The sequence below is a fragment of the Anopheles coustani genome, chromosome 2 (assembly GCF_943734705.1).
Source record: "Anopheles coustani chromosome 2, idAnoCousDA_361_x.2, whole genome shotgun sequence".
NCBI classification, from domain to species: domain Eukaryota; kingdom Metazoa; phylum Arthropoda; class Insecta; order Diptera; family Culicidae; genus Anopheles; species Anopheles coustani.
Window position 1 is genome coordinate 55242568 of NC_071289.1, and position 18173 is coordinate 55260740.

An 18173-nucleotide genomic window follows, 5' to 3' on the forward strand; every position below is an offset into this window, starting at 1 on the left:
CAGCGCTGCGCAAAAGCTCATTTGTGAAAGCTTTTTTTGCGCCATAGTACTACTCTTATCTTTCTTACTTAGTAGTTATTTCCCAAAGACGATGGAAACTGTTTCAAAGCAGAAACCGATGTTAGTTTTTGTGTCTGTGTTTGAGTGACGTTTGTAATTTTAGTTTGCTAATTATAAGGCACAACCACTCCATAGGCTGGTGACATGACATGCATTTAACCGTATATTTCGTGTGTTGAACCATAGTGTGACAAATAATCTCAAAATATTTCAATAACCACTTTCAAACAAACGGAGGTGTGAAAACACGCCCTACATATCAGCGGCTCAACACAACAGCCTACAAGTATGCAATTCTCAACCATTTAGAGAGAAATATGAAAATGAATTTTGAAACGTAACGTACTCTCAAGGGTCAAAATCAAAGTATTTTACGAATAATATCACCAGAACAAGTAGCGAAAGCCCCAATACACACCAATGTCTAGGGCAATCTCATTCCGTGCCGCCACAAAGTCCTCATACGAGCCGCGGTGCTGCTCTTCGACGTGCTTGCAGTAATCGAGCGCCAGATCCTGTTTTGGCAGCTGGTACACTAACTGCTTGTCACGGAACCGCTCACCTTGCGTGCCAATCTTGGGCACCTTCTCCGGTGGTATCACATCGAAGTATCGTTGAATCTAAAACAGAAAGCATACGAAATAAAAGGAAAGACAGCACATTAGATAGAGAAACGAATTCTAGCGTTGAGGCGATGAGCAGCGCTCAGTAAATCGTACAAGATACTTGTACTTGATGGTGACGTTATAGTTACCTTTGCCGAAGTCAGAATACCGGGCGGTACCCAGGTGTAGCCCATTTGGCGTGGATCTACGCGTGAGGTATTGGTATCATGTTTGAAACCGAGCCGATCCCGGACCGTCGTCAGCTGCTCGTGGTAAACGGCGTGCGTTTCTCGGGGGCACTTGCATTCCTGGCATGTTTTTCTGCAGTGGCGAAAGCAAGGAATGAAAAAAGAACTTTTAGCGATTGAAATGTTTATTTGATATTGTTTTATTGATATTGTTCTCGTTAACGTAAAGAAAGTGTTTTAGAACATTTTTTGGATTGTTTGAAGAATTTTGCATTTCGTTTATCTTTTGTAGAGTACAATATACAATGTTTTGATTTGTTTTTTTTAATGTAAATTTATAAATTATTACAAAAGTTGGGCTTTTTCCAGTATTGTTGCTACAACAATTGATAACAAATAAGTCAGAAATTGAACAGTTTTATTCATTTCACGTTACATAGTTGTGCAGGGCAGGAGTCGGCACACATTTCTTGAAGGTTGCTAAATAAAAATTCAAACTGCACACCAGATACCATAAGAAATGTTTTCATTTTTCTGTTGTGTTGTAGTATTTTGGAGTGATGTAACATGGATTTTTTTTTCCTTGGTTAAAATTTGATAAAAAAAAACTTTAGCTGGATAAAATTTACTGGCGGGCCGGCCGGCGACTTTGCCGACCCCTGGTGTAGGATATCGATCATATTGGTCAAGCCAAATGGTCAACAACAAACCCCACTGGCAACAGTGTGTGCGGCCAGTTGTTGCACCGCTCATTACGCGCGCACAGATTTTCACTCTCGCCATTCGCTTGTGTAAACTTCATTTGCTCTCTCCGGGGGATCATAAAATTTAATTGAATTAGCCCATAATAGCGATCATTTACCGACCGGAGATGGAAGGACGAGGCACGGCAGGACGTTAAGGATGAACTGACGGTAGTGTGAGTTGTGTTTCTACCCGTCCTTTTCAATCTCTACATGGCTATCGGGGTTGAAGCAGTAGCCTATTACAACTCAAACCTCGATGGTGTTGAGTTGTTTTGATGAAACTGAGCGCACCAGTGATTTGATTTATCTTATGATTCTATGATTTCGACTACCTCTTGCAAGCTATAAAATAAATATAAGAGCCAACTGTTTTTGTTTTCGTGTTTCCAAGGACGATTCAACAAAGTTTCCACGAAAAGCACGAAGTTTCCAGTTAGTCTACACCACTGGTTGTTGAAGATTAATCAAACTTTTTTGATACAATTTAGCAGATAATTAAAGAAGAATTCTAAAATAATATTTACTTTTAAGAAACAATTCATAAATACACCTTTTTCGAGCACAGGTAAGCATTGTTCAGCTGCTTCTGTATCACTGTTCAACCGTAAGTAATCTTTTGGCGTCCAAGTAAAATACTGTTGCCTATCTGTACATGGTCCAAACGTAAATGAATAAAGTTCAAACGCAACGAAACATGTGATGCCTCCAATGTCTGAGAGCAATGTTCGTTGCACCACATTAGTTTCTTTATGATATCATCAACCGAAATTAAGCTAAAAATACAATTTAGATAATAGTATTTTAGGTTACTCAATTAAAATACAAAATAAAGAAAGATAATTATTTTTAATTGATTCAGTGTAGCGCAGGTATAACGAATGGAAATTATTAACAGCGGAAATTTTGCATATTATGTTCGTGCTTCAACAGTTAATATTGTTTTCATATCGTTGAAAATATTTCAACTTAATATTAGGGGTGAAATTGAAAAAAAAACTACTACATTGAATAGCACTACATTAAATAGCAAGATGTAAAACTATATATATAATTCAAGTAATATGAACTTTGTTATTTAATGTTGTCCGTAATTGTGTCGGATGGATGGGATGGATATATATAAAATAATCGATAAATACATGTTTTGAAAATCTTTAGTTATAACGTGATTTTTGATATTACAATCAATTGTTCATGCTTTCTTTCCTATTGCATACTGTATTTGTAGTTTTTTAAAAGAAGATTAGCCATTCGATTCAGTACACGGCAATGTAGTTGTGTTAACATAGTAAAACTAGTTCAGAAAAACAGAAGTACTTAAAAAATTGCATACGCCCATCAAATATCAAAATAAATAAAACTCACAAGGAAACGATGAATAAAAGGTTAACCCAATGCTCGTAGATTTCATACAGATATTATTTATCAAGTTGCAATGAAAATGACAACGAACCGCTTTGGCACCTACTACACTTCACCTGAAAGGCAACCTTGAGTTGCCCTGCCGCTAATGAGCTTGTTAATTTAGGTATCTCTTATGCGACCGGAGCCGAACGTCGGAATGCGGTACGATACTAATTTTGTGTCCGCTTTAGAATCACTGCCCGTTGTAAAATTAGAAAGAGGCGCGTTCTGACCAGCTTCCCCCTCGACAAGCTCAACTGACGGCTTCGAAACGAAGAAGCTGCTTAGCCATCCATGGATCAACCCTCGGGTTAAAAACATGCCATTCATCACAATAATCAAGTGGTGCCGCAGGTCACTAAAGTCAAGTTCAATGACAACCGAGATCCAATTGCTTTGAGTGGACCAGTGTTGTGGTGTTTAGCTTTTCCAATATGGAGCATAGTGTCAATAAACGTGATGAACCAAACTAGTAACAAGTTACTCTGCTGTGAACTCTGGCAAATTAAAACAACCAATATTTATCTTCCCGGAACATTAAAGTTCTTAGAAAATGAAATTTTGTAACACTTTTCTTATTCATTTTTAAATATTTGCCACATCACCCTGCCGCGCCAAACTGTGAGGCACCGACGTAGATAAATGGTTTTCTCATCCTTTTTCTTGCCTTTCACACTCAATCATTGAATGCAGTGGCCGCACACCGTAAGTGTGGCTATAATTATCTACTGTAAACATTGCAACTAGCGTTGACACTTTAAGTGCTTAGATCATCATCGGAACCCTTGTTTGTTGCCAGTATATGGAAGAGTGATGAAAGATAACCGAGAGTAGTGCCATTCAGTAGCTTTTCGTCACAGTATTCGACAACGAAACATTTTCTTCTATATTATTTATAAACGGGTTCTCTTTACTTCTTCCACTTTAAAACACACTTAATTTGAAATAAAATTAGACAAACGCATGTAGAAACTAAGCTAACATTTTTTTATGTAGCAATCAACTTAACATAAAAAAGTATGAAATACCCAAGCAAGTAGCATATAATGTACTCGATTTTCCATAAACAATTTCGAGTGAAATGAAAAGAAAGTGTGAGCGATTTTTAAACATGAGTAGTTTTTTGGAATTTATCATTTCATTTCGGTTCACACCGAGGACCGCGATTAGTTTTACTTTTTATATATTTATTTTTAAAGGTTTTATGTTGTTAAAAAGGATTATTTTAGATTTATTTTTTGTGAAATTGTTTAAAAAACGGATAAGATTTGTTGAGCCCTTTTCTAACGACGATGATCAATGCAACTGCGATGCGATGATCATGAAACTAGTCTCGAGAACACTAATGCATGAAATATGGAGTTACGAATATTCCTTATTTTTTCACAGATTTTTTCCTCCACTTAAAGAAAGGCCGATGAGCAGTTGATTGGTTGGTCTAATAGTTTGTTTTGAAATTTAAACCACTACACGGATTGTTTCGATAATTCAACTTAAGGTTAAGTTGACGTGCGATAGAAATAAACTTTAATAATTTATTTATTATGATGTTATTTTGCAATATTTTGTAAGTAAATGCACATATTAAGTAGAATACATATTTCTTGCATATATCGGAACATTTGTGGGTCGTGGTCGTTCATAAAATTCAAATTTCCAGTAAAATATGTGTGTATGCATTTCATGTCATTACTGTGACCTACTACATCAAATGTAGCATATCAGGTGCGTGCATTTACCTTACTATCAGATCGTACAGTTCCTGTTTGTTGAACACTTTACAGTAGGCGTGCAGCACCTTGACACAGGCGTAACGCATGCCTGGCCACGGCACCACGGGACTAGCGAGGGCGTCCCACAGCGGACAGTCGGCGTGTCGCTGTAGGTCAAGCATACTGTGTATGATTTGTTATTTCTGCAGTTTATAGAAGTTATTTATTTTTTCCTTATGTTTAATGTGTCTAGTTGTGCTTTCTACGTTGTGGACCGCTTGGATAATTTACTAATTCAATCACTTGATCTTCCGTGAGCCTCTTTGACTTTTTACTGCACTGACACAGTTTTCGCTGGCGATTGCAGCTAAGAGCACCCGTTTTAGCACCACGTTCATCATCGCAGCACTACATTTTTGGTACGGGTTGTTCTGTTTATCTAGAGCACTTCGGTGAATTAGTAATTATTTTTTAATTTTCCCATTTGTTTATTAACACATGCACACACGAACAAACTGCCGACCGCTAACCCGAAGCGGTGCTGGGAGTACTTTTTCGGGTGCTTATTTTTCCTGCAATAAATAAAAACCCAAACATCGCCTCGTTAAGCTAATGATCGCCAACAGTTGCTTGACCCAGGGCGTCGATGGAACATCACATTTGCTGGCGGATTCGGATTAGATCGACTGCCTGATCACGCGACGGTACTGTTCTTTCGCACTCGCGACTACTTTGGCGCTCAGTTTTCACACATTTCCCCACTTCGATGCTGCATCCTTCGTTTATACCAAACCACCACACACGCACACCTCGGCACAGGAACAGGTGTAACCCATTTCAGCGCGGGCAAATTTATGAAAATTAACTATTTTATCTTCCGTAGACCCAACATCATGGTGGTCGTCTTCATCATTGCATCGTTCATTAAATTATACAGTAATTTTTTCTACCGATTAACCGTATGGGTAAACGGAAAATTTAAAATAAGTATATTTGAACACACAAAAAACATAACAAGCCAGTTGGCGGATTCTTATGCCAAAATAATTGGAAAGGATTGCAGTGAAGTCATAGAGATATTATTCATACATTGAATTTGGGAAAAAGTTAAAACAAACTCAACCCATGAAAATTGTATAAATCCTTGCATCTAAAATCAAAACTAAACTAAGCGAGATGCGGTGGATCAAACAAAGCGATAATGATAAGTTCCATTTTTTCCAAGACTCTTAAAATAAAAATGAAAAACAAAAAAATCATCTTTTCATATGTCAGTAAACGTGCCGAAAAAAAACCAAATCAAACCATTTAAAATAACAAAAATAAATTCAATAGGCCTCACGTTTTTGCTACACGATCGCCTGGCCGATCCCTTCCACCCACCCCCAACAAGCGATTAAAAGTGTGAGCAAGATTGAGGAGCGAGAAGAAATGTTGAAAAATAGCAATGGATTTGTTTTCGGACGGTCGAAATATTTTCCCATCCAGGACCACACACACCGGACACGATTAAGACGATGGATCGAATGCGAAAAAAGGGTTTTTGGCCCGCGTGTTGCGGGCTGTTTTCACGTTACTGTCCCCCTCCGCACATCCTGACACTTCCGTTTTCTTGCTCGACCATTGTGATCGATGCTTGATGTCTTCGCTAATGGAAAGACAAACATTGCGAGGCACGGGAAACCTCCGCGGCCGATGGGATATTTTTCATCCCCGCATTGCGCGGTGGCTTGTTTGTTTGGCTTCGGGTCGATCGATTTGGTGATTTTTCTTCCACCGCTCCCACCAACGCTGTCGCATCTTGTTTGATCTATTTCTACACAATTTTCCTGACTTTTTCCTCGCACCCGGGCACTTCCGGTGGGGGAGGGAGTATTTCTTCGAACATAAACAAAACGTTTCTCATCCGCTCAGATTGCGCTGCTTCCGATCTTTGCGAGCGGATTTTTTCCAATCCCTTGCACGATTGAGGCAGGTGTTCATCTGCTTTCGTTGCATGCCTGAAGACTGATACTTTAAAACCGGTCCGGGCTGGGAAAACTCGGAAATAATCTCCAGATGTTTGCTTCGGGAAGGTTAAATTCGGTTTCCATCGAGTAGAATTTTTGTGCAACTCTTCGCTTTTTTCCAAAACCTAACCCACCGTTAACCCGTACATTAATGAAATCTTCTCCCTCTCGTTGGTTCCTCTACCCGTTGTGACCCACGGGCGGGAAAATTATGATATTTTAAGTCGAAATAGTTCCGGCCACTTGGTAACGCCACGCTGCCTCATATATTCCAGCAGCCGGTTGAGTTTAAACGGCAAAAAATGTCCTCACCATTTGACGGGTGAATTGAATTTTCTATCCAAAAATAGCCACAGAACGATAAGTAGCGGTCGCTGGGGTGCAGCGAAGCACCAGAGACCGGGATCGCTCTGCACGCTTCCTGATGTTGGCTAGAGATTTACAAAAATAGACCCGGACCGGGCGGGACTGCAGCAACTCCGGCGATAACAAGTTATTATGCCCTTTATCAGCAGGTCAATAACAGGACCTCGTTAGGTCTTCTTCCTTCGTCTCGGTCGGGCAGTGATACATTCTCCCCGGCAGCGGAAAGAATCGTTTACGGTCCTTTCGCGACAGACGGGTGGAGCTTTCGCCGGAACCGCGGCGGTGTTCTGTCTGCCATTCCGGTTCTCATTATCCTTCGCCGATTCGGTCGGTCCTTTTTATGTTCCCCCCCTGCCGAACGGGGCCGTTGCGGTAAGGGGTAAGAAGTGACACCAGAATAGAGAAAAAAACTACTGAGAAAAGACGACGAGGCATTCGTTAGGCGTTGATAGTTCATAAATTTAATTAAATCAACCCGCCGCACAGGAGCTTCCCGGGTGATGTTTCCGCATTTTCCGCCGCACACACCGGACGGATAAGAGGGTTCGGCTCATTTCCTTAACTAAGCCAGTCAAACAATCCCACCCCTAAGACAAAGCACCGACGAAAAGCCGGTGAAATGGCTAACCCCGGGAGCCACGGGACAGTGTAAAAGGCGAATGTCATTGCCATTTGGTAGATTAGTAGCATTGGTTCGTATTGATTTGCCCAAGGATCAATACAGGTAGGGAAGAAACAAATGGCCTGAAAGGTGCTGAACGAAATGATTCGTCGTGCAAAGGAACAACTATGGAAACGCATAAGATATCGAAGCTACTAGCCATTAATAATAATCTTTACACCAACCAGAGATCAGCGCCCAACAAAATATTTACCAGCAATAGTGCAATAGGCACTGGTTATTTATGTAACGAGTCAATAAAAGTAAATGTTCTTGTTATGATACTCGGTTACCCATAATTGACAAAAGTATCTCATTTTGATTTATGTGAAAGTGTTATCGATTTGGTGCTCTTTCAATTTAACACCACAAATGCCTTTAATTATCGGTAAAGTAGGTTTTAATGTTCACCAAATTTTACTGCCAATTTTTTTCCCCCTCCCAAACCACGCTTGTCGCCCTTTTGTGCTACTCATCATTCCAAAATTAAAATTTTAATGACCACGTCCTAGAGCAATGTTTATCTTTAAATTTTATATCGTCGTTGCAGAAAAGCACGGGGCAAATTAATCTACCATGTTTTTCTAGCTGTTGCTTCTTCTTCTTCAAAGCGCACGATGACTGCCAATCAGATCCAGGTTCCCTTACGATCCCGTCGTACTGCGATGATCGACGTCCAATGGCATAATCGGGCCGCGTCAGGGGATAGGATGCCGGGCCAGCGGCTAAAGATGTGGCAGCAAAATTATAAATCTATTTTCAAACGAACCTAAGCCAACGCCGCAGCCCGCCCGCGTGGAAGGGACAATTTTTCCTTCGATTTTTCGACGAAGAAAGCGTTAGGAAAATGGGACGTTTCCCGCCATCCCGGCCTCCCGCCGTTTGTGTGCGGCGTTTTTATTACACTTCTAATTTTATGCCCGTGGCGTGCCGGCTAACTGGTCGGTTTTTCTTTTGGGTGTGCTACGAGTTACGCCGTGACGTCACAGGCTACGTCCGTTCACAACCACAAGGTCAAGCCGAGCGAACCACCACCGCCACACGGTTCCCCGATCAAAAACGGTCGCGAACTCACCACCGTCGGAGTGACACTGTGGCGCCAGAAAGGGCAGAATACCGGCAGACGTCGGACGCACACACCTGCCAGGGATCTCGAACCTCAACACGCGATCGTGCCCGGTTGTCAGCTGTCATCTGGCCAATTTCTAGCAGTATCGGCCCGCTTCCGATCGTGCGCTACGATCCGTGATCAAACTGGCTTCGAGGGAGTGTGTGTGTGATGGGTGATTAAATCATGACAAACCGCTTCCGTCAGCGCAGCGACGCGCAAGATATTTTACGAAAAAATTTCACCATTAATTTACATCTCAAAACAACCGGATAACGATTGGCCATTTCCGATTGTTGGTGGTCTACCAACACCAGCAGCACCTCCACGCTCAATTGTCGGCCGCAACGAAGCCCGAAGGCGTCCACGCCGTAATCGCTTGTGAAATGTTGACAAATTCTGACGAGCTTAGACGAATACCAGCTCAGACACGACGCCCCACGCCACGGTATGGCTGTGCCATTTTTTCACAAGTGAATGAAAAACCACCACGAAACGAAAAGTAGAAACCATCACTCACTGACTACACTAGAATGAAACACTATGATGCTTATGGCGGAAAAATATGATCCACTGTTTCGTTACAACGCACGGGAAGGGGCCATATAGCAAGGGTAACTTTTTTTAAAACCTAGAACATCAACCACTCATATCCTTTTCGTTTGAAACTAAAAAAAAAACAAAAAAAACGAAATAACCCTCCTACTAATGTCACACACGGGTGTGCGATGAGTGAGTATAAAAGTTGCGCTCAAAAGTGTGCCTCTGTTAACGAAACGATATGTTAAACAAATGGGAAGATTTATTGGCCAACGAGGGGGGGGTTTATTTTTAAACTCGAGAAGAATGGAGACAGAATGGAACGGCGAAACCGAACGAAACGAGGGTGAGAAACACGAAGCAACATAAACATCATCATCGCGATCATCATCATCGTCATCAGCACCCTGGCAGTGCGCGATCCTGCAACAGCTTCAACTGACCATCGCGCACCATCTTAGTTCCCGTCGTCCAGAGCCGCCTGTCGTCTTCTTTCGGTTGAAAGGAACACAAAATTGCATGCGACAATGTTTGGTTTGGTTTTCGGACATGAGTAGACATAAGCGCAACGCAATCGCCAACACTCATTAGCAACAAAATAACAAGAGAAAAAAACCAGCTAAACGCGTCCGGTCAAGTCTTAACGGTTTTAAAATTGACTTTCTAACCGCCGCTACGGTGTGGTTCAGTTTTCGCAACGGGTTCGAAAGGTTATAACAATATTATTCCTTCCGACAAGCAAGTAGGTCCAACTAATGCACCAGTCGTGGGGCAGTTTCCAACTCGAAGCATAAGGCATGAAAAAGCACTCCGTTGTTCAGCCCTTTTTTCCCCGACAAATTTGGCAATCCGGTCAGAGAATTTTCCGATAAATTGGCGAGGCGAACAAACTGCTCGCTCGAAACCGCTTCATCAACCGCTCTCTGGCTTATCTCCAGCGTCGTCCATTCGATCATCTAATAGCGAAGGAGGAGAAATACGGATCGTAAGGATGCCGTCACACGTCGATGGCGGGTGGGAAGATAAATGTTGGACGCCATTGGACGCGCTTCGTCTTTCATCGGCTTTGACGTGGGGTGGACCGTTTTCCGCTGAGGGGGAAAAATTTAAATTAAAATTTGGAGGAAAAAACAACATCGAATCCACCCAGCAACGCTGATGAAACCAAGGCCGTTCCGCTAGAGTTGACGATGTGTTGCCGACATCGCGCGCGCTAACGACAACAGTCGACGACTTATGCGATTGCATCGCTTTCCTTCATAGTTTTCTCGTGCTTGTTTTTGTTACGTGTACGTAAAATTGGGTAACGTAAAAACACGTGGGAGAAGATTCGCTCGCCGCACTAATCGCGACACGTGGCCACAGGGATCGGCTCTCGTGGGCCTAAAAATATGTTAGATCTCCTCCAGCGTACACAACACGCCTGCCGTGAAATAAAAAGTGACCAACCTGCTCCCAAAACGTACACAAACACACACACTCCCACACAAACATACGTAGGAACAAGGTGCGAATTTTCCACCATCTGCTTCTCATTCAGCTGCGCTGCCGGGGTTGGCGTTCAGTTCCGTCAGTTTGGCGTAAACAACAATTGCCGTTTTCCCAACCGGGTCGGGTCCCAGTCCGGTCCGGTTCCGTTGCTTTTCCCGAATTTCACCACGTTCGGCACGTTCGACCTTCCACGTTTCCTTTGACACTCGTAGCCCTTCCGCTTTCCCGAGCCTTCTTAGAGGGGCCGAAAATGTTCCACTCGAAGCCAAGAAGTCAAACGGGTCCCGGGGAAAATGCATCGCCAACACGCTGCTTAAAATACAAAAGCCGCGATTGTTTTTATTTGCATCTTCGTGGATCGTGTTATTCTTCCAACGACCGTATAAGGTTAAATCAAATTAAATTGTTTTAATGTCGTCCGTCGCAGCACCAACCCGGCCATCGATCAATTACGCTAATTACTGAATTACTCTTGCGATTAGCAGGTAGCCATTTTTTTACACTTTAGGCACCCCACAATCAATTAATGGCCAGCGGTAAGTGTTTAAAATATCAATCATCCTACCAACCTCCCAAAAGACCAAAAGAACCCTTCCTCAATATGATTCTAGTGAAAGGCGGAAGGAAATAATTAAAATGGACTAGGCGCCTCCATCGGGCCCAACGCCTAGCCCATGCTTGCTTGTGGCGATTAGGAAAAAGGGGTAAACATTGTTTTAGAAAATAAACACAACAAAAATGTACCGAAAAAAAGGTGGCCAACCACCACGCCGACACTCAATATTTGTTCCGGTCCGTTTCACCAAGCGCCGGTCGGTCCGAAAAGTAAACTGCGTCAATGTTTACTGTAAAAAAATGCACACACATACACATGGTTTGGGTTTGGGCATTATTATTGTGTTTTATTCGATTCTATTTTGCTTGCAAATTAGTGAACGAGCGTGGCGTTCTGAGAGAAGTAAGCGACCAGATAAAAATCGAGGATGGCAGCAAACCAGCGAGAGAGAGGGAGAAGAACGAACGTTACTTTATGAGTATCGTTAAGGTGATAAAATAAATTAAAATTGCCGTTTTGCTACGCAGTCTGTTTACATTTGCAGCACAGAGGTTCAAGTTGCGAGAAGCAGCAGATGCAGCTGGGCGGGCTGAAAGCGTGATAAGAAAAGAGAGCGACTACTTGCGAGACTCGGATAGAAAAGATGCAATGGTACATTTTACGAGCTTGCAAGTCTGTTCGCCGTTCGTAGCATGAGTTTGGCTGCTTGCGATTGCAAATGCAAAGGCCGTTAACTTAGGAGCACATGTTCCGGAAACGCGTAAATCACACACCCTGCCATACATTGTGGCGGGCCAGTAAATACTTTCTAGTCCGCTTCACAGACGACTGGGAACGAATCGAACACGTGTTCTACTATTCTCGCAACTTATTTCACACGGCAAATTGCTTTATCATTGAGAATGGAAACAAATCATTTACATGTCTACTGTTTGACTCTCGCAGCAACAACACTTATTCTCAGTCATGGTTGGGGTCTGTGGTGAGGAAGCAAAAAGACAATCACATTAGGAAACATAATTCGCTGAGACAACATTATTGATGTTGATTCTTTCCTTTTGTTTACATGATGCCTTATTGTTTCATGGATACCAACAGATTTGTGGCGCGCAGAATCATCGTGGCAAGCAATTGGATTTAATTTTCATGGACATGTCAACACCGTCCGTGCATCAAACCTGCACGTTGATGACAGCGTCGAAATGCGAACGGATAAGGTTGTGCAGCTTTTTAGTCGTTACGTTCCAGCCGGCCACGTAATCCACCTTGGAGTAATGGATTTAGTTTCCGCCTAAAGCGTCAGTGTAGGACTACTTAACGGCGAATGCAGAGATATCGTTGTCCTTGCTATTGGCTGCCAACATCTAAAAAGAGATTAATCGCACAAATGATAGCTTTCTGACCCGTATGTTCCATAACAACGTTGCATTTAACGATAGCTCTGAGGTTTCTAGACGATTTGTCGACCAATTGAAATCAACCTACGGCGATTTGTCGATGCCTTACGCTATGTTACCCAGAATTCAGAGGTTATTGCTGCTGCCTCTTTGCCAAAATCATCAGCTGCTGCCGGTCCAGATTACATCCAAAGCATAGATTTGTCCTGCTGCATCAATGCGGTTGCTGCTCCTTTGACTTCAACCTTCAATAGATCCTGGAATAGATCCTGGATGCTTGGATTTTTGCTGTCTACAAGAAGGCTGACCGCACCATGATCTCTAGTTATCGTGGCATATCGATGTTATGTGCTTGTAGTAAACTATTCGAGTTGCTCATACATCGCCATCTTCTCCGTGAAGTCCGGGGATACATCGCTCAACGGTAGCATGGATTCTTGAGTCGACGCTCAATAGCGACCAACCTGGTGCAATTCACACACTTCTGCTTTCAACACCTCGAAAAGGGATTGCAATTAAGGCTGGAGATCTCCAGGGCCGCATTGTTGGACCCCGATTATTTATTTCGTTTATTAATGACTTTTCCTTAGCCTTAGATCATTGTTCCATGCGCTTATACGCCTACGACTCAAACCTGTATTTGCCTATTCGCAACCTAAACGGAATAGTCAGAAGAGTTTGAAAGTTTTTCACAGTTGTGGCATATCCACAAGGTTTCGTTAAATGTTCCCAAATGTTTTTGTTATCTCTTTTACGAAATTTAATTTTGACTACAAACTTTGCGATTATGACCTTTCTTGCTACGATATTGTCCGTGATCTTGACGTTTTATTTGGCTCTATGTTTAGCCTAAGCGTGCATGTGCATGCTTACCATACTTAAAGCGAACCAAATGCTAGGATTTTTATTGCGTGCGTGTAATGAATTCCGTGACCCTATGAGTCTTAAATTTTTGTATTGTAGTCTAGTATTACCTGTTACTGAAATTGCGCCTGTGGTTTGGTCTCTTGTGCATAGAAATAGAATCGATCGCTTGGAAGCTGTCCAACGTAGGTTTACTCGCGTAGCTATTATCCGTCTCTCTGGTGGAACGGCCTGAATATCCGACTCCATCCCTGCCTGACAATCCGACTCGGTCCCCCTTCTTCTTCTTCTTTTTCTTCTTGGCGTACCTGTTGGTCATGCCTGCCCGTTAAGGACTTACGAGACTTGTTTCCTTGTTGTACGTGGATAGTCAGTCCTCTCGTACAGGGGAGGGTCCGGTCTCGGTTGGGATTCGAACCCACGCCGTCGAGGTGGTGGGTCCCCCTACTTGTCTTAAACACGCTGGCACTCTGGAGGACGATTTCCCAGCATATATATTTTGAAAAACTATTAACGAGTCAAATTGATGCTCCGTCTCTCTTAATTGAAATCGGCTTCTATACACAAAGTAGAGCTCTCAAGACCAGATCTATGTTAAACGTTTCTTTTTATCGTAACCGTCGTAATTCGGCCAACCGTGTTTTACGTAATGTTCGCGTTTAATTTTGAAGTCTAGTTATAACCTTTATGTGGGCCATAAGGCCAGAAAAATTAATTAATTAATTGAAATTGAAATTATTATTCACGGCCCTGGACTAAAGCACTCAGTTGAAACCGTGCAACCTTGGGATGTTTTATCCACTTCTGGCCTCCTTATTCTTCATCGAGGAACAAGACGAGCAACGCCATTGCAGTCAACCACATACAAGAGATTAACAGGAGACAACAATTTTACCTTTATGACTGTAGTTGTCACGAGGTATCAAGATAAAAATACGAAATCTGTAAAAAATTCGCTTCAAATCATGCGAAATTTAAACTCTCTCCGAAAAGAGTTTCTGTTTACGTATAACGGTATTAAAGTTGATCGTTGATTCCCTCAGATGATTCATGATTGATAAAAAGAATAAGCAAATTATTCTATATCTATACATAGGAATTATATAGCAATTCTATATTTCCAAACAGTATCATACCGAAAGGAAGTTGTACACTTACTTCATAAGATTTTGATTATTTGATTTGTATTCAGATGGAAAGATAAAGAACGCCCAATTAGCCAATCGTTTGCAATTCTTTACAATAGCAGCTACATTTTTTCACCCTTTTTTGCAACTGGAATTCAAAGAAGAAGAAAAAGTGTTAATTTTTATCACAATATTAACTTTGTTTGATTGTTCCACAGTTATTGCTATTGTAAAACAACACATTTTACAATTCTTATTGTCCAGAAATTTTTATCAACTTAATTTTGAACCCCGTTACCAAAACTGGCCGTCTAAAATGCATCCACTTGGCTAGACTTTTTTTATTTGTCGGGATGGATCATTCCCGGCCGGTATTGCACAAATAAGCGGCCGCCTTTGCAACAAACGCCGCTTGACAGGTAGATGTAACACGGTTTAAATCTCCGTTTAAGTTTATCTCATGATGTGTTTTTCCTTTCTTTTTTTTCAAACCAAAAATATTAAACAAAACACAAAATGCTGCACCGTTTGTCACACAGTTTTTCTCCACTTCAGTACATCCGACTGGTGGCGCTGCACGAGACATTTCTAAAAAACACGAGGATCGAGTCGATTAGTGACGACATCGTGCTCCGAGCTGCCACCAAACGTTCAGAACCTCTCGGCGGAGGTGATATTGCGCAGAGCTGGTCGAGTTCTAGTACAAACGCAACGAGTGGCAGGTGCCAAGCCACGACGGCGCGGTGAGCGGAACGGGAAATTAGTACAATATTTATCACCTCGCGGACGGCGATAGACTATTTCTTGTGCGGCCACCGGCAACGCTTGTTCAGCAACACCTGGCGTGGCAAGGGAGAGGGGTCGGGGTGGTGTGCGAGGGACGATAAACGCACCAACCAGTCAGGCAACCGCCGTCGAACACTTGCCAAGTTTAATTGATTAAAACACACCTCTAGACGGGCACACGGAGGACTTGCTTGACGCAATTAGTGAATCAATTTCAACGCCAGTATCACCAGCAAACCCTCACCAGCATGCGTGTTGTTGTGTGTGTGTGTACTGCTGGGCAGGTTGAGCCTAAGTGTGCCTACAACCATACCGATCATGTTAGCAACTGCACTTTGTTGATTCTGAGTGAGTATTCGGACGCATGAATCACATCGCGTTACGGAACCGAATCCCAGAACCATCACGTCATCACGAGATCGTCGAACGCATACAAATGTCTCGAGTGCATTGCATGTTCCACCAGCGATGCCGTCAAATCAAATCGACGAGCTTCAACAAATTCAACCTTGAACCCCAGAGCATATGTCCCTCCGGTCCGTGAATTAGCAGCGATTTATTCGATCCCATCGAACGTCCGCTAATCTTCGCCCGACGTGCAGCTGCATACCTTATTGCTGTATCGGTTTAGACGGACGAACACCAACATAAAAAAGGGCCGGTGCAAGCCCGGTACCGGAGCGTGCAATTGCTACGGTTTTCCCTATATGCAACCCCAACACAGCAGTATGTCACCACGCGTGCTGATAATCGTTGAAAGGCAAGAAGAAAAACAAAAAAAGACAAATAAAAAGATAAAAAAAGCAACACCAGTCGCAAAACGACCCCGGGAAGCTTCGCAGCTCAATAAACATTTTTATCTTCAAGACGATGGCCGGGTCGGGTTCCGAAGAAAAGCCCCTTCTTTACTACCAAGCGGTACGTGATAAGCAAACAAAACACACAAGCAATCGTATCGGGAAGAAGGAATGGAGCTGCAGATTTCCCCTCCTCCCAACCCGCTGTGTCATTGTCACAACCGTCATCAGCTGCTGCTGGCCGGTATCGGACAGCCATTTAGACATTAAGACACACGGTTGGTTCCAGCGGGCGCCAAGAAAACTAGCAATTGCTAACCAATTGCGCGGTCGCGATCAAACATTCGATTTTTTCCGAATCTCGCCGGCAAATGGTTTTCACGAATCCGTGTAAATGCTGTACGGAAGAATCAAAGCACAACTGGTCGGCGAGTTCACAAGGACATCTGAAGGATACACAATCACACGCAGGGAACTGGCGGTTCGTTGCAATTAAAAACAAACATCTCTTGCACCGTTCGATACACCGATCACGGGTTAAACAGATATCGTAGGCTGGTGGTGGCTAGTCCTACAGAACCAGGCGGATAGATTCTATCACCTGGTTTGAGAGTTTGCGTCCACGATCTTCTGCCTGGGTTCCCGCTTTGGCACACGATCATCGGCTGACGACTGATCCGACCCTTTTTCGGGGATTGCGATCGCGCGTCTCGCACACTATCTGGCCAACCGAACGTACCGTAACAAATTCACGCAATCACACGCCACGCCGATTCCCCGCTAGATACCCTCCCAGATGCGCGTGTTTTTAGCTCCTGTGCTTTGCGCGAATTTGCGCCACGCGGTAGATTGCGCCGCTCGACAACGACGACGACAACGACAAACGCATCCGCGGACGACGGGCTGACGGTGCTGACTGACTGGTCGCAGCCACCGTGCCGAATGCCGATGTCACGCCGTTCGGCCGGCCTCTGGCGTGGTCGCGGGCGAGGGCTGACACGCGGCCACCGTGACTTTGAGGAGGCGTGCGGGAAACGGTGGAAAAATCCGCGCACGCTCTCTCACGCTCGCTGGTCTCTAGACTAGTACGCGATGAGTACCGTGCCATCGTACGTACGTGACCACATCATCAGGGAGAGAATGTGCCACGGAACAGCTCACAGTCGGATGAGATAATGGTGGGGAAAAAAGAAACCACAAAACAAATTCACGGCCAACTCGCGAAAATCGACTCGTTTATCCTACCGAACGTCGGGCCTCTCTGAGTGATATAACATATTGCCCGATGTAATTTAAAAATATCTGAGAGAACGTGAAACTTATCCATTCGCAGCGTGCTACTAATGCACTAAACATAAACACCCGGCAGCTCGATTTCCGGTCGTGAACATCCATCATACATTTGGCATCACCTGTAGGACGGCCTGATGGGGGGTACATCGCTTGAAATCCCCTTCGGGAGCAGCAGCCTACTATCTTATTTTTGCCTTATCTCACAATTTAAACTTTGCCAACCACATGCTCCACAGCATAATCTTATCGTTTCAGCTACTTTAGCTTGGTATGCGCAAATATGTGCTTAGGAGTATATTAGCGCAAAACTCTAATCTTTAGAAAGGTGTTTTTTATAACGCGAGGTTAACAATAAACTCCGACGAGACAGTGTGTATTTCGAATATTACCGATGAAACAGTAAAACTCCCCTTGTATAAATCAAACTCACCATAGCAATTTACAATTGGCGGGAAAATCTTAC

General features: G+C 43.2%; 1 protein-coding gene across 1 annotated transcript in view; it reads right to left on the reverse strand.

The window, feature by feature from the left end:
* Nucleotides 1–18173, reverse strand: part of LOC131266205 (four and a half LIM domains protein 2) — a 122832-nt gene that overhangs the window by 50199 nt on the left and 54460 nt on the right. Inside the window, exons 3-4 of the mRNA XM_058268600.1 lie at nt 815–986; nt 479–680 (exon numbers count right to left, since the gene is read on the reverse strand). Coding sequence (XP_058124583.1) covers nt 479–680; nt 815–986 — 374 coding nt within the window. The remainder of the gene's footprint in view (nt 1–478; nt 681–814; nt 987–18173) is intronic.